This window comes from Furipterus horrens, unplaced genomic scaffold, assembly GCF_987537825.1.
Source record: "Furipterus horrens unplaced genomic scaffold, mFurHor1.1.pri manual_scaffold_6, whole genome shotgun sequence".
In the NCBI taxonomy this organism is placed as follows: domain Eukaryota; kingdom Metazoa; phylum Chordata; class Mammalia; order Chiroptera; family Furipteridae; genus Furipterus; species Furipterus horrens.
The window spans coordinates 50,993,153-51,015,536 of NW_028327176.1; the positions used below are offsets into that span (position 1 = coordinate 50,993,153).

The window sequence follows — 22,384 nt, forward strand, 5'->3', positions numbered from 1 at the left end:
TGAGTCGGGGATAAACACTCCGCGGCGGGGGCGGCTGCTGCTCTTCTTCGGGTTCTGTCACGGTGTTGGCGGTACCCAGCTCACCATCCCCCTCCCCCTTCCGGCGAGCGTGGTCACCGAAGAGGCACTCTCAGCCCTGCTCTGCCGAGTCCAAAGCGGGGAGCGGGTGTCCGGCAGCGGCAACAGCGGCGGCGAGCCCGTGGGCAGTGGGGGTTGGTCCCGTGGCCCCGGCCCCCGGTGCAGAATGGCGACGGCGGTTCGGATGAACATCCAGATGCTGCTGGAGGCGGCTGACTACCTGGAGCGGCGGGAGAGAGGTGCACGGGGACCGGAGGGGTCCGGCCCAAACAGGGGTCGGGGGCTCTGAAGGGTCCCGCTGCGAGTCCGGGGGCCCAGCCGCTCCGGGGGTAGTTGGAGGGGCGGAGAGCGCGACCGCTAGCGCTTCCAACCCCTCCAGCTGTCCCTACGCGCGGTCTGAAGGGAGGCCGCCCGCTGCCCTAAAGGCAATGAATGGGGGTGGAAATGGGGCCGCTGCACCCCGGGGTCCCGAGTATCACCCTCTACCCACTCTGTCGCGAGTGGGGTGCCGGGGACCGCCTCAGCCAGGCGCTTGGTTTACCTCACCGAGGCTCTTCCCAGCTGACTCCCAAGTGGGCCTGGAGCCCCGTCTGTCAGCCGGAGGAGCAGCGCCTCCCCTGTGCCCCCAACCCTCGCTCTGGGTGTTTGCCCCGCACCTTCACCTGAGGTTGGGCCGACTTAACACACCTGCTGGATGTTGCCAATGAGAAGCCCAGGCTCCATGCGCTTAGCGACTTACTGGGTCCTTCTCAACAATGAGCAGCTGGAATTCTCCCTACACCTGCTCTGAACTGAGGATATTCACACAATTTCAAAAACAATCATTGTTCTAAGAATTCCACCTTGCTCCGTTTAATTATTTCCACAATATTCTTTCGATTAAAAAAATAAGTAAATTTTTAAAAGGAAATACTGTGAAGAGGAGAGACTATTGAATGTTCTAGGCTCATTCATTGACTGGATCCTCCGGTTTTCTAGAAGCTGAACATGGTTATGCCTCCATGTTACCATACAATAACAAGGACAGAGATGTCTTAAAACGGAGGAACAAATCCAAGAAGAATAACAGCAATAGCAGGTAATTTAGTAAATATTTCTCTTTCCCTTTTAGATTATACTGCAGATGACATAAACTGCAGAAGGGAAGTTACCTATTGTGAGTAAAACCCAGTAAATTAAGTGGCGATCATGATTCAGTAATGCACACATGGTCTTAAGCCATAGGAGGAAGCAGCCTTTCTGTTTGGGTTGGAGGGATTGAAAAAGAGAAATGAAAATTACCGATTTCTTTTACTTTTCATGATGAGAAATTTATAAACATGGTAAAGTATCCAACTGGGCATAGGTAGTAGGATTTCATATTTGACATGTGGTTTGTCTGATAAACTAATTTGTCATATCTATTTATAATGGCAAAGAGGAATGAGTGAGGTTAAAATCTGCCTTTTCAGTAATGAGAAACATATACTATTAAAATATTAATATGCCACAACCCTTTTATCTTAATCTTAGAGTTCTTAAAAATCTGTGAATCTCACTATTTGGTTAATGGTCAGTGAAATCATATATTAAAGCCCTGGACATAGTTCGTGGTACATGAGTACTCCATTTATACTATTTCCCTTTTTGCTCTTAAAATATAAGTTAGTTAGGAAATCTATTTTATTAAATCCATTCAGTTATACTTTTCATTCCTTAAAATCATTGATATTTTCATCACTGATTTAGAATCCTTATCCCTTTCCCATCCTGCCGGTAACTGTATTTGGTTAGCCTCTATGGCATGATACAGACCACTAGAAACCAGAAGCTTCCTATTTAAACCTAGTTCACTTGTTCTTCCTACCTCTTCTGTCCTTGATTTACCCCATTGTCCTCAGTGTTGGTAGAACCACAGGATGTGAGCAGCACACATGTTCTGAGCTCTTGAATAGGAAGGCACCTGAAAGATGAACCTGGTAATTAATTACCTGGTGGTTTTTCCTTTTCCGCCCATCTTTAGCGTTACCTGAAAGTAGTAGCCAGCAGAGATGCGCATGGATACTGTGGGCCTTTAAGGAGGATGCTAATACTGACTTGGATTATACAATGATATAAAACAGTTTAACTGTGTTGCATTTTGTTATAGTATTAATTTTTTTAAAGTTTTGTTTGGAGGAACTCTGAAGCCTTTTGGTTTATTTTTTCGGGAAAATATAGTTCATTTATTGCTTTTATTCTTGGCTATTCATGATTTGAGATGAATTGTCCTCATTAATAGCCAAGGGTTGCCCCGTCTGGTGTGGCTCAGGGGATTGAGCGTTGGTCTGAGAACCATAGGGTCACTGGTTCAATACCCAGTCAGGGCACATGCCTAGGTTGTGAGCCAGGTCCCCAGCTGGGGGCATGCGAGAGGCAACCACACATTGAGGTTCCTCTCCCTCTGTTTCTCTCTCCCTTCCCTTCTCTCTAAAAATAATATATATGTGTGTGTGTGTGTGTGTATCTGTGTGTGTGTGTGTGTGTGTGTGTGTGTGTGTTTTTAAGTCAAGGCTTAATTCTTAACACTTTATTTTTTCCTAAGTTTCACAGGAAAGTTGTCGGGGGATGTTCATTGGTAGGGAGAGGAACTGAAGAGGATGTTGATGAAGAGAAGTGGCTTGGGCCCAGAAGGTGATTAGGAAAAGAAATGATAGTTGAGAATTTCAAGCCAACAAATAGTCTTTCTCTTCTTTTTAATATGAAACATTATTTCTGGAAAATGGCTGCAACTCCTGATTTTTGGAAAAGGTCTATTCTATTAATGGGTTTGCTTTGCTTTGCATGGTTAGAGATTGAAGGCTATCACAGTTGTCCGTATTTTTGACCAATAATGAATTAGTGCAATATCTTCAGTGATGCAAGGATCTCTGAGAGACCATGATTAAGCCTGGAGAAGGCACCAAGCAATCATATGAAGCAGGAGCATGTTGTTTTGTTTAAACCTGATCATTTCCTTCATGACCCTTACCTGAACAGTGAGACATCTCCCCAGAGAATGCACTTTGATCCTTGATTTGAATTAAACATATCCAAAGCTCTGTATCATCAGGATTTTGAACTGAGGTAAGAGCTATGGAGATACTGCTGCTGGTTTACATAACCATTGGGTAACAGTTTATTGTTAATTCAGATTGAGATGTGTTCTTTGCTTGTAGAGTCTGGGGGCAGGGGTACTTTTCCTGAGACAATAAAAATTAAGATTTAACCACATATCAAATTTCTTGGGAACTAAAAATACAGGTCTTAAGTATCTCTAATTGCTTGTTTAAAAAAATAACAAAAGTGAATTGTGAATATTGATTGCTTTGGAATCATCCAGAGAACTACTGGAATGCAGGGAGATGGGTTTTTCTTTTCCCTTTCCTTTTCTTTTTGAAATCAATTACTAAATATTTAGAATTGAAACCTAGAGTTTTTAAAAGTATGTCAAATTGGTAAAGCAGGCTTTGGCACTCATTTAAAGAGGAAGTTCAGGACTTACCACCCAGTTCTTTTATGAGACAGTGCTATATAACCAACCTGACATGGGGAGTCTTTCTGAACCAAGACATTTCTCCTTCTCAAATACTCTTAGTTATCTTTTTGTTAAAATATATTTTTAAATGGTGACATTTGACATCCATCAGTGATTCCAGAGTTATGAAATATTTTCAGTAATTAAATAGAAAATAATTTTGATACAAATTACCTATGTATCTTACAATGCTGTAATTAAAAATATAAATGTTGCCCTGGCTGCTGTGGCTCAGTGGATTGCGTGCTGGCCTACAAACCAAAAAAGTCGCTGATTTGATTCCCATTCAGGGCACATGATGTTTCTCTCCGTGTCTCCCTCCTTTCCCCTCTGTCTAAAGTCAATAAATAATAAAATCTTTTAAAAAACATATAAATGTTGACCTATCAATAGAGTTGGCAGGCAGTCTCTGAACTGAATATTTTTTAAAAGTCTGCTTTTAAAAAAAAAAAAAAAATTAAAGACAAACTCAGTTTCAGTAAACTAAATGCACTTCAGTAATGCCCTAGCCATTAGGTATAAGTCCTCTTGTAAAAATCACAATGTATTCAATACCCCTGAGTAATCAATTTAGATCTGTAGTTTCCCAAACTCTGCTCAAGGTTTGGAAGGAGTTATGCTTCCTGTGGAATCTTATTAAAAAGTTTATCTTGAGGATTCAGTATTTTTTAATAGGTACCTTGAGAGAATCCAGAAATCTTGGGAAGCTGCCCTGTGTGCTGTTACTTGCTCTAATCAGAGACCATGTTCTTTTCAAATATCCATTCCCCTCTCCTCCTCCAGCTTCCAAGGGTGGCACTCAAGGATGGTCCTTGTCTACAGTTAAACTGGGAAATCTTGACCAGTGTTATCATATACTTTCATTTTAAAAATCTGTCAGACTTTGAACTTGTTATTCCCTGTTAAAACTAAAATGCCATGTGCTCTTATTAAGCCAAAGGTTTGCATTGCAGAACAGATTCTTGTTAATTATGATGTCCCTGCTGGCCACTGCAAGAGTAAACCTTCAGAAGAATGTAACTGAGGAAGGCTGAGGGGTAACCCAAGAGCATCAATTTAAAGCTTTTAAGTTAACCAATTTTAAAGTTCACATATCCTTTATCTAGAAAACATATTCTAAAACAAAGTACTGTCATTATTTTCTTATGAATAAAATTTCGTATCCCAAGAGCCTCGTGGAAGAGAAATTCCAGTGCCATATTGGAAATTTCCCATTTCAAGACTACACACACACACACACACACCACCCCCCAATCTCTGGCATGAACACATTTGGTGGTGCCCCCCCTGATGTAAATGAGTGGCTGAGCATTCATGAAATAGTGGCCCTATATGTTGCTATGAGAATTTATCTCCTAGGCCCAGTAAGGTTCTGATTATGGCTCCTCAGAATTCATGGCCTGAGCCAGGGCATATTCTCTTGAACTGGTTCCATTCCAGAGAATTTACATAAGAAAGGTCAGGATTCAGTGCCTTAACACTGGGGAGTTCAAGTTTATTTAGAACTAATCAGAGAGGAGTTGTGTGAGCAGGACACTGAAGTGACCACATTGCCTGACTTCTTGTGACCTTTGTGGAAACCTGTTCATAAATTCTTAGACCAGCTTTTATATCCAAGGTCAGCTATAAATACACTAAGAATATGATTTCACATCCACCACAGTGTTCATCCAAGGCTGTCTAATCACTGTTACAGTTGCTACCTCACTGACCCATTCTTGTTCAGTAGATAATTGGCAGTAAGTTTTATTCCCATTTTACAGAAGGATTAACCAAGGACAGGATGGCAAAAATTTTTCTCTCTTCCACAGTACCAATCAGTGGCAAGGCTGGACTTCAGACTTGACCCTAACTGCTGCTTTAACCATTCTATCGTCGTTATGTTGAAATGAGTTTTGGAAACTCCTTCTTAAAGTCATTTTGTAGCTCTTCAATAGTAGCGTCTTTCAGGAGGTTGTACATGATAAAATAGTTACTTCAGGGAATAGAAAAGTTGGAGGGGAGAGGGGGTATTTTTATCCATATAAAACTATCCTGTAGTCAAACAACTTAGCATAAACATTTGGTGTATACTATACCTAGAAAAATTGCAGGGCTGAGGTGGGGGTGCCACCTCCACTGTTGTACCCTCAGCCTAAAGAAAGCATTGTGGAATTATATAACCCCAATTCACATCACATTGTGCAGCTGTTTTTGTATAAATAGACTCCTTTTATTTCCTTTCTTAGAATGGATTACTTTCCCACTACTGAATGCATGCCTCTTAGTTTGTCACTTCTCCTTGAACTCTATTTTAGATATTTACATTTATCTAATTCCCCAAAGGAATTAATTTCTTTAGTAGAGCCCACTGAGTTTTTCTCCCTTTCTCTGTCTTCTCCCCTACCAACTTTAGAGAAAAAGAAGTTAAAATAATTCTGCTGGTGTTGAAGTAATCCTTTAAAACAAAAATAATCTTATTCTTTTTCTTATTGTTCTTTCAGATCAACTCACAATGAAATGGAGAAGAATCGGTGAGTTGGGGATTTGGAGGGCAGAATCAGGAGTTTTGATCATTTTCTATTCGTTAAATTGAGAATTGTTTGCTCTTCTTGACTCCTCCCACAAGAAGCACCTGACTTAAGAGTTCACTCCAGGCCCTCTAAGCAGCATTGTTCAGAAATCACTTAAGTAGGTGAAGGGCTTTCCAGTTCTAAAGACCACATCCCACCCTCACCCTGCAGCCTCCTGAGGAATGCCTTTCTGTGTGACTCTTCCACAAGCTAGAGTATTTTAGGTCCTAGGCAGTTTCCACAAATGGTGTTTTTAGAAAATTACATGCTACTGGCTATAATTGGCAGGGGTGTCTTAAATCATTTTATACATACATACACACACACACACACACACACACACATACCACACACCCATATGTGTGTAGTTACAATTTACTTGTGAAGAAAGATTCTCAAAATTCAGGCAAATATAAGCATAGCAGAAATTGGGATGGTGACTCAGTAGAGGAGACCTGTTGTCCTCACTGGGCTCTATCTTGGCACAAGCCTTAGTTAATCTCTCTCACCTGGCTTGCCTCTTGCTGCTTATTTCTTTATTTTCCAAATCATGTTTGCTCCTCCTTCAATGATGTAGCCTGGTGGTTCTCAACTCTGGTTGCACATTAGAATCACTTACAAAGCTTTTAGTGTTGTTTTAAAAATTATTTTTAATGGTAAATACATTATGCATACACACTGACACATTTAGGAGGAAGAAACAAATTTTTATTTCAGCTAATTTTATAAAGTAACTTTTATTATAGAATTTTTCAAATATACGAAAATAGAATGAATAATGTAATCAACTCCTTTGTATCCATCACTCAGCTTCAAAGATTATCAATATTTTACCAGTCTTGATAATTAAAATCACCCTTTTTCATGGGATATTTTAAAACAAATCTATCTCTAGTAGACTTTTTCCAAAAAACATAACCACTTGCTTTTACTATGCTGAAAAATGATAATCCTTTGTGGGGCTTTAAAAAAAATTAAAAACACAATACCCAGACCTCACCCCTAGCAATTCTGATTTAATTGGTTTGGGCTGAGACTGTATACCAGTAATTCTTTTAAAGCTCCCTAGGTGATTCTCATGTCCATTCAGGACCGAGAATCACTGAAAAAGCCTCATTATCATCTCAGAGCTCTCTTCAGTTTGAAATACGGGCGACCTGTTCAGATTGACTGGCTTTCTTGGTGCCCTGCATGAACAAGGTGACGGACGACATGTGATATGGCTCTGTAAATGCATGTGGTCATGTCATGCCTGCCCTCTGACAAGGGAGCCGGACTCTGAAAGTCAGGATCTGAATGACCTGTTTCGTCAGCAAAAGGGCAGACCAGACCCTTACTAGGAAGGCAAATCTTGGAACAGGGCAAACATGTAGATTGTTCCACTGTGTGTGTGTGAATGAGTGAGCGCACACGAGCTTCCCCCATACCTTCTTCCGTTTTAATTTCTCTGGTTGTGACTGGCCATGTTTTAAGTCAGAGCTTCCTTTATTTTTTAGGGATTTATATATCATGAACTGGAAATTCAAAAGTATCTCTTAAAGTGGAAATAGAGTGAGATGTGGCTACTGTTTTTCATCTTGAGATTTTCTTCCATCTTCCTGCCTTTGGGGTGAACTGGGAATTTTTCTGCTGAAAATTATTCTAATCTCCTTCTCACCTCTAACATTTTACTTAGGCAGGCATTTATTTTAATTATTAAAATTTCATCCCTCCACGTAAGGGCTCTTAAGCTTACTATAGCTTTGTGCCTTTCACTTCCGCAGGAATGCCACAGAATGTCAATTTTATCATCTATTATAGCAGTTCAAAGACGTTTGTTTTCTACCTACAGTGGCCCAAGAACTTGTGCTCAGCATTGGACATTAAATGAGTTCATCTGGGACTATTGAATCAGCATGGTCCCCATCGTTTTGTCAATGAGAAAAAGGCAGAGTTTCAGCTAATATACTGCATTGTAAGATTAAGGTGTGTACAGGTGGCCTTGGAGGCAAAGTGTCTAGAAAACTGGAGTTGAAGTCACCACCGGGCAACCTGCTTATAATTCAGGCTGCTTCTCTATGACTAGTCAATTTCTGCTCGTTGAAGGGTGACATATCTAGTTTCCTTATTGTCCTTTCTTTTTTGGAATTTGGTCTTTTAAGGTCTTGATAATTCTTCCTGTGGCCTAGAGCCTGTGAACAGAAAAGAAGTAAGGATTCAAATTGATTTAATTTAACCAAGCATTGGTTGCTGCAGTCCAGTGGGGGAGATTAAAGTTGTCACGTACTCCTCCCTTATTAGTGTGGTTGCTTAAGATTTTAGGGTTTTGAGTTCAGTTGAACAGCTGCTCTTACACTCTCCCTGGTTTTAGTAGCTGAATGCCATAAAAGAGTACTGCTTTACTGAATGCTCCTACATGCAAGCCATTTTTTACCTTAACATCACATAAAAAGATTGGCATGCCCATACCCCACCCCCCAAAAAAGGTAGCAACTTAGGGAAAAAAGCTAACAGTGGGATTTGTTTTTCTCTTTGATCTTTCAGGGTTGCTTATACTTGGGTTAGGTTTTGTTTGTTTGTTTGTTTTTTAACACAGAAATCTTTTCTGTGGCACTTGAGAGATTCTGAACAATTGGTATTCGTCAGGACTCCACTCTGAGGATACTATACTTAACAATACTACTTAAATAAGCTTGGCATTGGTGAAAAGAGAAAAGACTTCCAGAATGGCGGAGGTGGGAGCTGATGGTGATGGCAGCAGCGGTATTTTCCATTCACTAGACTAGATGTCCGTGACCCCCAAAGATGCCATGAATTAGGTGCTGCAAATACAGAGCCCAATAAAGACCTGGCCCCTAGAGAGGAACAGTAGGTTTATTACCACTCTAGATACTTGGCCTAGGCTTCTCTGCATTTTAACTAATTTTGTGGGTCTGGCCTCCTAAAGAAACACCCTTTGTGAATGTGTGGTGTGTTTCTTTTTTAAAAAACTAAGCTTATAGAAACTCCTGAGAAATATAGAAAATCATATTAAAAATTAAATTATCCATGAATCTAGCAGCCAGAGGAAACCAAGGAACCTTTGAAATGTATCTTTCCAATTGGTTTTGGAAAATAACTTTAAAGATGTAGCTTAGTATAGAAAATTGGAAAGTTCAGAAAAGCACAAAGAATATAAAAAACCACCTGTAATAGACCTTGTAGCAGTAACAACTGCTAACATTTCTGCGAAGTTCTCTATCTAGACTTTTGTGAATACTTTTTAAAATCAATATCAGATCATATAGTAAGTAATTTTTATCTTCTTTTTAAGCTACATTATGAACATTTTCCAATGTCACTAAATTTTCTTTTTTAACACTACTTTTAGTGAATGACCAGTACTGCACCATATGGATGTGCCATAACTCATATAACCAATTTCCTATTTTGGGTTCTTCCCAGTATTTTGCTGATGTAAGCAATGCTTCCTTTATCTACCTTGTAGATAAACCTCTGTCCAACATCAGGAGTCAGGTGTTAGTATGGACTCTTTTTTTTTTTTTTTCCCCCCAAAAGAAGGCCCTAGCATCTCTTTTAATAATAGACACTTGTTTTTCTGGAATGGTACACGTGCTGGCCTTGCTGGATTAGGCAGCTAGTCTGAGAGATTACCTTTGCCAGAGTCTTCTGAACCCCATGACAAAAGATTTTTGTGTGTGGTCTGTGGGGAGGACTCAGCAGCCTGATGTAAACTGTTATTTTCATTTGGTCAAACAGTATTTCAGTGGCATCTGGTCTGGCATGTGAAACCATTTGTCAGGTCTCTCTGGCAGGATATTCTAATTCATTGCAGGTTCCCTGTAGTTGTTTCTTTTGGGGTTTGGCTTTTCAGATAGCTAAACTCCTTCAATCAAAGGGATAGGGAGCCTGACTTTTGCACTGGGCCTGAACTGCGGTTGGTATTTATTGCACCACTCTTTCTGCTTCTGAGCTACCTTAAGTACATTCAGATTTCATTCTAGGATGTTGTAACAAATCCACATTGACTTTTTGCCACATAGGCTTAAGGGCAAGGCCTGCTGATTACAAAGGAAAAATGTATGTGTCAGTATGCATAATATGGTCTATGTTGATGGTGTGGAGAAGCACTCAGACTTGTATCACTAAAATCCATCTTTCCTCTTGGGTAGATGACATCTGTCCTTAGGAGAACTTGGAGAAGAGATATAGTCTGGTTAGTCAACCAATTCCAATCCCCTACCTGGAATATCGGGAGATAGTCCCTGACCTTTTGTCATAGACATTAACAGTCAAAGGGTGGGATGGAGCTAGATAGTACTAATTGTTGTACATATTTTGTACTATTTAATTGGGCTCTAGGAAGGAAATATTAATAGGGCATACTTATGTATTTCATACTATGAACAGAAAAACAACTTTACAACTTAAATGTAGCCCTGTAAATTGCTATTTATGCATTGTTCACAGAGTGCCATGTTCCCACCAGCTAGCATACATAACCACCTTTGTACCTTTTACAAAGGTCACTGTCACAATTCTGAAAAATCTTCAAAACCTTCCAGAGTTTTAATGAAGTTGGTAATAATAAAACATTTGGCAATTTTCTATAAATGGATCATTTTAGGAAAAGGAAGAGACTACTATTTTTTCTCAAGACATCATTTGTAGCCTTCATCAGGACTTTTTGTTTAACCCAGTAAGATTTTGTTCTAAACCCCAAATCTGGATAAGGTTAATACATATAGTCACTTCAAGGGAGTAGTTTTTGACCCCTTAAGATTTGTTTCTTCTTACTTTATACTAAATAACCTCTTTCTCATTATACGGCTCAAAGATACCAACATCTGAAATTATTTTTATTCACCTCCAATTATCCTGTAAGGTTTCTAAAGCTATTTAATTGGCTAACTCAGTGTCCACACAAAGGTAGGAGATAAAATGGTGAAAACTTAGAATTACATAGGCTATTGTTTATGTAACTTTTTTTCTTCTTTGGTTAATAAACTTCGGCCCAGTTTTAATGAAAAGTATTTGGAAAGGAAAAAGAACTTATTATAGGCTATGAAAGCTTGAAAATCTTTATGGAGGAGCTAAGTCAAACAAGACATGGTTGAGGCAAATGAAGAAATAGAGCGCAAAGGGGAGTCCATCCTAGAACTTATCAGTGGGAGCTGATATTTGTCATGGTCTGAAGGTTGCTCAGATAAGTAATTCTGCAATAATTGTTTACTCCATGTTTGATCACTCTCCAACTAGAGTTTAAGTATCTCCAAGGGAGGTACTTAATATTATATCGCCTGCACCTAGGAAGGCAGCAGTGCCTAGTAATCCTTTGAGAAATGCTGATGGAATAAATGAATGAAAGAGCCCAGTGTATATTTCAAGATTTCCACCTATGAACCTAATAATTATCTACCCTCTTCACTCACTGGCTTCCATCCTGTTTGTTCCACCCTGACCTTGTAATTCTATTTATATATTTTTTCACTTTACTGTGAAAATCTGAGGGAGACTCATTTACACCTTCAATGAAGAAGACTAATCTCTGATAACAATGCCTCCCTCACAACACAGACACACACACACACACTCATGCACCTAGTCTAATAGAATTCCCAGGCTTGACTCCATCCACGTCAGGAAGAATGTTAGGGTTCACACAGTAAATTCAGGAACACTATCTGCAGACAGCACAACCTACCTATAGTCTTACTCTTTCTGTTGCATCTGTTCCCCAGCTTACCAAGTCTGCTGGCCTGAGAGAGAGACGTGGATAGAATCAAGGAAGCGTGAGTCTGGAGGCAGAAATAAGCAGCAGCATTGAGAATGGTCTGAGAGCACGCTGGTTAGCCCAGGTCCCCTGTCGGTGCCCCATCAGTGCCTGAGCTCTGCTAGGAGGTATTGCCTCCCACAGCCCAGAGCCTCTTTCCTAACGATTCCCTTCACTTGCTTGTTTTCTGTGATTCATGGCTGTCAAGAGTTAAGGAAAACAGAACTGTGTGGCATCAAAATACATTTTATATTTAAATCTTTAATGTATTTGGAATTTATTTTGATGTTAATTTCCCTACTCCCCTGCCATTTTCTGACTAATCCATTCTCTCCCCAAGGATTTTGCAGTATTATCTCCGTTATATGCTAAATTCATATTTATTCCTAGGTCTCTTCCTGGGAATTCTTTATTCTGTTCACTTGATTTGTCTGTCTAGTCCTATATTAGTATGTAGTGTTTTTAATTATTGAAGCTTTATAATACAATTTAATATCTAGTATAGCACATTCCTCCTCATTCTTCTTTCTCAAAAATTTTAGCAGTCTCTCACAATTTATTCTTCTAGATGAAGTTTATACTAATTTCCCAGTATTAAAAGGTGTATCAGACCATTCAGAATTTGTTTTGGAATTATGTTAAATTTGTAGACAAACTTGGTAAGATTGACATTTTTACTTTGAGGATTCATATCTAGGAATGTATTGTTTTTTTCCATTATTCAAATTTTCTGTGTCTCTCAGCAAAGTTTTATAGTTTTCTTCCCAAACTGTTTTAAGTTTGTTCTTAAATATGCTATTCTTTCTTCTTGCTATTGTACAGGATATTTTAGAGTGTCTGGATTTGGATACACATCTAGAGATGTGCTTGGATTTCCAAGATCAATACTTTTTTTATTTTTTTATTTTTATTTTCCTTTGGCCATCACAGTAGAGATGCAGGAGGGAGGCCCAAGGGTGTTTCAGATGCTTCCTGCCTAACGTGGGAGTCCCTCCAGAGTCTTTCCTTTTGCATCAATAGCTTTGTAAACTCCTTGCTAATTTTTCAATGTAAAAAAAAAAAAAAAAAAAAAAAAGGACTGTTAGCATAAGCAAAACCTTGTTTCTGTAGAAAATGAATTAGATTTTCCATGAAGTCTTTTAATGATAAAAGATGTCTGTTTTCTTTAAGGAAGAGTTTAGTGGTTGGATTTTACCAGATAGCCTCTGTTTACCTAGTGAGACTCTTGGAGTTCCTTTCTGATTTAAAAGGAATATTATAGTGCATAATTATCTGTTTGCTTCTAGTAATTATCCTTCCACAGAGGAAGCTAGTATTGAAAAAATAACTGCTACCGTATATGGAGTACTCCATGACAGACCCTGGCCAGGGGACTTCCCCACCTTGTCTCAGGGAACACAGCAGCCCTTCAGGTGGGCACTGTCATCCTCCTCCTGCTGAGGAAGTGGATGCTACATGGAGTAAAGACATTTGCTAAAGGTCAGACAGGGAGTAAGTGGCAAAGTTAGCATCCCAAACTTTGACTGTTAATCACTATACTAATATTTAGTTGTTCAGATTCAGAATTAAAAATAATTTAAAACAAAAATAAAATTTGAGATACTAAAAAACCTTACTGAAGACGTTATAGTTGTATCTAATTTAGTTATAGGCCAGGCTTTATTCTGAGTGTTACTAATTATAGTTCAGATCAAAGATTGGTTTCTTCATGCTACTGTAGACCAAAGGTATATCAGCCCGTTCAGAATAATTAAAGCAGTATTTCTGAAGAGTCAGCAGGTGAAGTTGGTCAAAGCTCATGACCTAGGTACAAAGCATTTGGATCACTGCAATAAGAAGAGGCAGTCGGGGACAAGAGGGAGCCAAGATTTGGCAAAACACTTCTGCTGGGGCTGGGGAGCTGGGAGGCAGCCCTTGGCAACAGGAGGAGGACTGTCTGAAGGAGATATGATGGGAGGAGATCCAAGGAGGGGTCAGATCGAGGTATCTAGTGGCTTCCTATTGAGGATATGTGGCAAAACCTCCGCCTGTTCCCCAAAGGGAAGCTAGACCTGGTTCAAAATGGGACACCAGGCTCCTCCTACAAGAGCAGAGCCCTGGGCAGGAGACTAGTCAGGACTAAGGAGAGAGAGCTAAGACAAGTGCTTGTCTTACTTGTTTTGGATCTGGGAGCTCCATGGGTGCTCAGGGCTGACTGAAGGAGACCAGCTCTCGGTGGGGGGTGGGGGGGGGCGGGGGAGGGATGTCTCAGGGTTGAGGATCCTCAGTGGGAGCTGTTAAAGAGATGTCTGTTTGCTTTTTTATCTGGTTCATGAATTGAATTTCACTATGTGATGGAACTGAGCCTGCTTCACATACCTCATCCCTGCCCTGTGCTTGGTCCAGGCACCAACTCTGGGCTGTGTCTGCAGGCAGGTGGCAGATGGGCAGGGCATCCATCAGGCTGCAGGAGTGAGGTGCTGGAAAAGACCAGGGCAGGCATTGCCACAGCCAGAAGCTGGCTCTGGATCTCTACAAAAATGTGGAAAGCATTTCAGTCCTATTTTCATAGAACAAGGCCAGAAAACACTGAATGAGCATGTATTATCCTCAGCTCAAATTAGTCAAATTGCTTATTTCTAGTTTCACAACTGGAAGTGTTCCTTAGAAACCCACATTTGGGTAGTGAAAATCATACTCTCTGGGCTAGACTCCCTGTGTAACTAGAAATGATGATGCATGGAAAGATGACTTTATTACACTTTTATCAGTAGACAAACTTCCTTAAAAATGTACATACTCATATCTGTAGATAAACCCATATCATAAAAAGACTAATATGACAATGTTCTGAATCATGCAGTCTTTGCAAATAACAAGCAGACTAAAAATGTCCAAATTTAGCTTTTTCCTTACCCAATGATTAGTCTGTAAAGTTTATATTAAAGTAGTAAGAAATAAGTTGAAAAACTGTATAAGTGACTAATTGACTTTCCCATGGTGTTTCTAATAATGTGATCTCTTTTCACTGCTCTTTTTGAAGAGTATTATTATCCACAGTGAGCAAGTATGTTTTACACATAGGTTCTGCATTTCTCCACCCACCACCCACCCCCCGACCAATGCAGTACATAGTGGAAGGAACAAACATTTGAGTCTTTGCTTGTGACCATAACACATGGACAGGTTTTCGGAGCCAGTGGAAGTCTAATAATAGAGTAAGGCATTTGTCTCATTAAATCTTCTTAGCTCAAGAATGAATGCTGTTCTCTTCGAGCTTGTCAAGACTTGGGGCCCTTAGAGAATCTAGAACAGCTCCTTCAAAATCCAGATGAGGAAGGAGGCTCCGAAGCAGATGAGGCAAGGGCTCACAGGATGTCTAATGTGCCACTTGTTAGATCTGCCTTGTGGGGAACTTCTGAAGTCTTGATACAAAGGGTGTGACTTGACTTCCTTGGCCAATACTGTGCATAATGACCTGTTGTAGACTTTTCTCAAGCAGTTTTCTTTTGGTCTGCATTCCCAACTTTAATTAATACAGTAAAATTTTTAAGAGAATGAAAGGGGAAACTGATTTTTAAGGTTTTCTTCAAATTCAGCTGAGGGTAGCCTCCCAGGCTCCTAGGAGCTCTGCGCAGGTCACTGTGTGTGAGCAGTGGCCATGGGTTTGAAACCCCGGGATCCTGAGCACTGCTGAAAGTGCAAAGATGTATAGAGATGGACTCTGTCCTCAAGAAGCTTAAAGTCTGGTTGGCTGGATGGCATCATCCATTCAGCAAACATTTATTAAGCGTGTGGGGGAGGAGGAGGCACTGTGGCAGAACAGCAATGATTAAGCTGCAGTCGCAACTTTCTAAGGAGTTCGCAATGAATGGTTAAGTAACACTGTCAAACAATTCAGGCAGAGCAGTGAACTTCCCAATGAATAATATACACAAATAAGGACTCAGAAAATGGAATCTCTCCCTGGCTTGGTAGCTCAGTTGGTTGCAGCAGCATGCCCAATATGCCAAGGTTGCAGGTTTTATCCCCGGTCAGGGCACATACAGAATCAACCAATGAATGCATAAATGAGTGGAACAGCAGATCGATGTCTGTGTCTCTCTCCTGCCCAGCCCCCTTCTCCGTCTCTCTCACCAATTTAAAAAAATGTTTTTTCTTAAAGAAAAAGGAATTTCCATGGGCTGGAATGGCCTGTGAAGGCTTTAAGAAGGTAGTGGGCTGAAGGAAAAAGAAACTGGGTCTTGGCCCTTTCTCATAGAATCTGACAGGTTTTAGAATAATGCCCAAACCAAGATTTCAATGAAGTATTAACTCCAAAACTTTAGGGACTTCTATGCTTCTGGTCAGTCTGTCACTAAAGGCTCTCCCTTTAGTGTGCTGACGGGCTCCTTTTTCATGCAGCCTTTCTCCCTCTCGCATCCTGTCCCATTGGCCCCTCCGCCACTCTCCAAGGTGCATGTGGTTAACTCTGGCTGCTCAGTGTGCTTGTGAGTTTAGCAACACCAATGATGGACTTTCTCCTTATTTTTGAAAAATGTATTTAACTTTTGAATAGCAATTGTTTACATGGTTGAAAAACCAAAAAATATAGTATGTTATTCAGTAAATAAATTACCCTTTTCCTCGTCCCAATCTGACTATTCCCTAACTTCTCTCTGTCCAGCTACTATTACTAGTTTCTTATGTATCATTCTATACTTATGTCCATACAAGAAAACACAAATATGTTTTTCCTCCATGTCATATACACAGTTTGCTTTACTTCACTTGATATATCAGAGTTCTTTCCCAGTAGCACATAGAGCACATTCTTATTCTCTTTTCATAGCTGCATAGTACTCCACCATATAGATGTACCATAATTTATTTAATCAGTTCCCTATTGATGGACTTTTGGGTTGTTTCAGTCTTTGCTATTTCAAATAAAGCTGTCATGAATAACCATACACATATGTCATTCACGTGTGTACAGCAATGATACAGTTAGTGACTTAGTGGTCCTGAATGGGGAAGGAGAACTATGTCGTAAAAAGATTTTCACACTGGCATGTCACTATTTTCTGAATTTGAATATTCTCTATGGGTCTCTTCATTAACCAGAAACCTGGAGATAACCTGGTTATCTCCTACTAATATGACTAATAACGGCAGATATTAGTCCCTAACCTGACATATCTATTGAAAGTAGATTTAACTGTAGAAAACCCTGGATTTTGATTCTGCTTGGTTTTCACCCGAGTTGTCTGGGTTCAAAAGAGGTCTATCTGGCAAGAGGTCATTGGGGGCATTTGCCATCACTGGGCCTGGGCAACTTCATACTCTTAGAATTTGTTCTTTAGGGGTACCTTCTGGCCCACCATGAAATTCTCAAGTGCTACTGTGATCTTGTTTTCATAGACGGGCCCATCTGCGCTTGTGCCTGGAGAAGCTGAAGGGGCTGGTACCACTCGGGCCTGAATCAAATCGACACACTACGTTGAGTTTATTAACAAAAGCCAAGTTGCACATAAAGGTAAGTGTGTCCTTGAGATGCCTTTTTATCTTTGCCTGCCTAGTAAAGGTTTGTTTGTTATGAGGACAGCAAATGTATATCTACAGTACAGTCTTCTCCTCAGAGCGCTTCCATCCTGCCTCTTGGATGAATCACAAGCACCCCAAATTCAACATGTCCAGACCCATCAGAGTATTTCTTACCACGGGCACCAGAAGTTAAGTGGTCCATCCAGCTGCCATCTGATTATAGAAGCCAGAAACTCAGGGTCATCCTTGTTAGCTCTTGCTTCTGGCCATATATCTAAGTTGTCTCTAAGACCTAAATATTTCATAGCCTCATCTCCTTCCCTTTTCACCCCATCATCATCTGCTGTGATAAACTCCTCAAGGCCTCCCTCTGAGCTTATCTCCATGCCTCCCAAGAACAGTCCTCCCTGAGCTTGTCAGCCTGTCTCGCCCTGTTCAGAATTCTGTGCTCAGGACACTCAGCCCCTGCGCTGCCTGACCTGGCCCTCACCTGTGAGCAGCAGCAGCAGCTGCCGGTATACTGCCTCTCTGCTGCATCCCTTCTTCCAGTCCCTAGCACATGTCATGTTCTCTGACCACGGGGTCTTTGTCCATGCTGTCCCCTCCTTTCTTTACCCATTTAATTTCTTATCATTCTTCATATCTCAACACAGATATCACTAGCTCAGGGAAATCTTCCCTGACCTGCTTACCTTCCTCCTGTGACAGGTGGTCCTCTACTGAATGTCTCTCTTTCTCAGCACTTGTCACAGTTGGCACCCAATGGTGGTTTACATGACTGGTTGTCTCCATCCTGAGACTGTAGACTCCATAGGGAGGGGCCTGGGTCTTTGTGTTCACCTTACATCCTCAGCACTTCCTAGAGGGTCTGGCACAGAGGTGACTTTAACAGAGCTGGAATAGCAAACGGTGACTGGGTTGTCTTCAGGCTTTTAAGGTGCTATGTAGCATGTTTTTATAGTCATTATTGACAAATGTCACTTTATGGTTAGTGGCCTGCATGCATGACAGTGCTGGGGGAAAAAGAATCTCTGTTTAGAGCAAAACAATTACAATTAAACAATCTTCTTAATTATCTGAGGAATATGAGAATCTAGAGGACAGATTTGTAAAAACAAGTGGTCTATGGAAATGTGTTTTCTAAGCTCTTATGTTGGACAATTTGGAATCAGGACTTCAAAAGGGACTATTATTTCCTGCTAACAAACAGAAGTTAATTGAGATTTGGCATGACACAAAGTGCTTATGTAATGGGGACATGTACTTGAATAAGCACACATTTAAGTGGAAGTCTATTTCTGAAGCTCCCATCACAGGCAGTGCTCTAGCTCGGAGATTAGGTGTTCAGGGTGTCACTGCACACAAGGGAGACCAGGTTGGAGCCTCCTGCCTGCAGCCCTTTCAGGATCTAAATTGAGGGTACCAGGAAGCTAGAGTGTCACAGATCACCACTAGAATCCCCGTGACAGCACAGGGACAGCACTGTCGATACTGAAGATCTTAGTAGATGAAGACAGGAATCACTCACTAGCCAGTCAACTTCCTGTCTCTGTAAGAAGCTGGACAAGTGACACACCGAATGGCTGAGAACATGGGCAGATGTCAGTGCTAGAGAGGAAGATGCAGAGTCATTGCTAATTTTGAAATCTGCCTATGAGCTCCAACAACTACCCTTTTGACTTGCAGAAGCTTGAAGATTGTGACAGAAAAGCCATTCACCAAATAGACCAGCTTCAGCGAGAGCAGCGACACCTGAAGAGGCAGCTGGAGAAGCTGGGCATCGAGAGGATACGGACGGACAGCATCGGCTCCCCGGCCTCCTCAGAGCGCTCATACTCCGACAGGGGTGAGCCCTCTCCCTGTGGCCTCAGCCACCCTCCCCTCCCTTACTCTCCCACCTGCCAGAGGCAGAACTGAGAGGGAACTAAGAACCTGCTTATGGTTTAGGGAAGTTGAGTGCGTGACCTTCAGTAACTAGTGCCTCTTTCCTTTTAGCAGTTAGACAGCAGTGTCCAAAGACGGGCTTGACTGGAGTTGCTTTGATTTTCAGCCTGAGTTTTCAGAAGGGTGCCTTCACCACGGTCTCTCCCTTTTGTCTTCCCACAGAAGAAATCGATGTGGATGTTGAAAGCACAGACTATATCACGGGCGAGTTGGACTGGAGCAGCAGCAGCGTGAGTGATTCTGATGAACGGGGAAGCATGCAGAGCCTTGGCAGTGACGAGGGCTACTCCAGCTCCAGCATCAAGAGAATAAAGCTCCAGGACAATCACAAGATGTGTCTTGGCCTATAAGAGAGAGCGGTCGCTTCGGCTGCCCCTGGATGGTTCTCCCTCTTGGATCTGATTAGGTAGCGTATTGGACCAGCCCACAATCCCTTTGCACATCAACGTCAGTGTACCACCTTTACCAAAATCAGTTTTTACACATTTTCAAGGAAGTGCTGAGGATTGTGGGTTTTTGATTTCGTCCACTAGCTCCTCTTTCTCTCCATAAAAATTTGTCTCTGAGAGACTGTACATTCCAATCAATTTGAAGCACCCAAAAATTCTTATACTGAATAAGCAACTTTCACATCTCGGCAATTTCCCCTCTTATTAACTGTCCCCGTGTAGCCTTCCGGACCTTTCTGAAAGTTTTCTGGCTTACTATGTTACTTGCCTAGCAGAAATGTATGGACGTGTCTTGTGCTTAGGAAACTGAAGGAAACAAGCTTCTCAAGTTGAGATCCTGATCTCATAACTCCAAAATAAGCTTTGAAAGGGGCATTTAAGAGCACCTAACCATGGACCTCACCCAAGTGAGGAGTCAGAAATACCTCCAGAAAACACCCTTCACACAGCCCTGTGCGCCTCCCCAGACCCGCGTGGGATGGGAGCGGTATTGCTCACCCTAAAACGGACACCTGGAGAGCAACGGCTTTGGGGTTGCACAGCTTATTAAAGTTCCAATACTGTTTGTTCTCACAAACGAAATGGTACGATCTTCTCATACGATGCTTTTGGGACCATGCTGTGCACTGCTACCCCCAAGGCGCATTTCTTCTCAAAGTTTGTTATGCTACTTGTCTCTGGAACATTTTTTTTTTCCTACCTCAGAGATAAAGGAGATCTCCATTTCCCACTTAACACAAAGTGATTATGCCTCTTCCCCCACCCCCCAAATAAGTGACATTTGGTCCAATTCTAATCTATTTTCCTATTTAACTTTCAGCAATAACTGAGCTTTGGCACTAGTTGAGCTAGTGTCCATCATCAGTGAAAGGAAAAGTCCACATTTCTACTCTGTGTTGCAGGTGAACAGGAGGGGCTGGTACAGTGTTACCAGAATTCCTCTCATTATTTTTGGACACACCCGGGAACTTCTTTATGGAGGCTTTTGGGTTGATGGTTTAAAAGGCTGATTTTTCTTTTTGGTTATGATTTCTCCCTTACGTGGTCTCCCACTTTGTAGCATTTTTATTTAAGCTAAAACAGAGCACATGTATATGTACATAAGACACATTAAATCTATAAATACTATTTATTCATTTTATATAAACTAATGTAATGGAAAATAAATTCTTATGACTTTGTGCTTTTATAGATGTTCTAGGAACTTTGTATGCAGGTATCTACCAAATTGGTTCATTCCCCTTAATATTTTTGCATTCATATTTTTGAGGTCTTGATGTTTTCAGCCTCTGGCTAATCTTTGTCATTGAATTTAAACCATTTGTAAAATCTGTGATGCTGAAACAGAGTGTATGTCACAAAGTGATGAGAACATTCCTAAAATCCACAAACGCACTGCAACCTAAGGGCTCAAGGGCTGAACAGTCGCAGCAGCCGCCCGGTGCCCCACTGGCCTGCGGTCTCTAGCACGCCACAGCCTCACACCTCCTCCAGCGCCGCCACCTTCCACACAACTAAACGTTCAAACATGCTCCACACAGAAGCTCGTTCTAGACATGAAGAGCAATGTAAACAAAGTAAGATTACTTTTATTTTCTTTTTAATGATTCAGTGTATTAAAACAAATTTAAATTGGAAGTAGTGGATTACTAAATGATCCCAAATTCATGAGTAACTCTTCTGTTTTTTGTTTTGTTCTAGTTTTTTCTTCGTTTCAGCTCTGGGTGGGGGGAGGGGCAGGTGACACAAGGATTTTTTTTTATTGTTGGAACCTTTTCCAATTACCAGCTAAAGATTTGCACTGAAATACAACTTATATGCCTTTTGCATTTTTAATGCCTGCTTCCTGAATTTAAGCAGAGTGATAGTGTTCAGAGAACCAGCTCAGCCTGTAATATGTTTGAAAAAGATATATCTGCACTTTGAGGTCCCTTTCGAATGCCATTTGCTAGACCTCTCAAGCATTTTGTTCAGTTGCTACATTCAAGCGCCTCACAAGTCCAGGATACTGATGCTGGATGGCATCAAAAAAATCAAGACTTCGGGAAAAGCTTGTGGGCTTGCATTGGGGGAGGGGAGGGAACAAAATCTGTTTATCTGTTTGTTTAATTTCGAAATAAGGCATCTGAGAAATGCCATTATTTTCTGTGTTTTAATTGTTGTGCCTTTGAGTTAAACTGCATTTTTGTCTTTTGGTTGAAATATGAAATGTACTGTCCCAATATAAAACAGTAATTATTTGACTTTTGCACTGTTTGTCTGGTCCTTTTCAATTTGACTGCATAGAAATGTGGAATTTGATAGATCGCTATATTTTTAATGCACTTGTGATAGACAGATGTTACCTTCAAAACTCAACGTAGACTGAATCAGCATGCTAGACGGGCCTCTCTCTCTGACCAAAACTGTAACCTTCAGGACCAGCAAACTCAGCCCAAGGCAGCTACTCCCCTTCCCTCCATGGCTGATGGACAGCCCTGATTCACCAATCTGTCCTCTCATTCACTGATCCACCAGCTTGACTGTTAAGAGCTATACAGTCTTTTTGGTTGTTTTGGGTTTATTTTTAAGC

At 41.0% G+C, this 22,384-nt stretch overlaps 1 protein-coding gene across 1 annotated transcript; it reads left to right on the forward strand.

Moving 5' to 3' along the window:
• Positions 1-22,055, forward strand: MXD1 (MAX dimerization protein 1). The gene is made up of 6 exons (XM_090281474.1): positions 1-317; positions 1,057-1,156; positions 6,097-6,126; positions 17,297-17,411; positions 19,106-19,265; positions 19,526-22,055. The coding sequence occupies exons 1-6, from the start codon at positions 245-247 to the stop codon at positions 19,711-19,713; spliced, it is 666 nt and encodes a 221-aa protein (XP_090137600.1). The 5' UTR covers positions 1-244; the 3' UTR covers positions 19,714-22,055.
• Positions 22,056-22,384: the final 329 nt, after the last annotated feature.

Coding starts and splice junctions, on each gene's coding strand:
- MXD1 (XM_090281474.1), top strand. CDS start 245: ATGGCGACGGCGGTTCGGATGAACATCCAGATGCTGCTGGAGGCGGCT. Junction 318..1,056: donor CCTGGAGCGGCGGGAGAGAG/GTGCACGGGGAC, acceptor CCGGTTTTCTAG/AAGCTGAACATGGTTATGCC. Junction 1,157..6,096: donor AAGAATAACAGCAATAGCAG/GTAATTTAGTAA, acceptor TTGTTCTTTCAG/ATCAACTCACAATGAAATGG.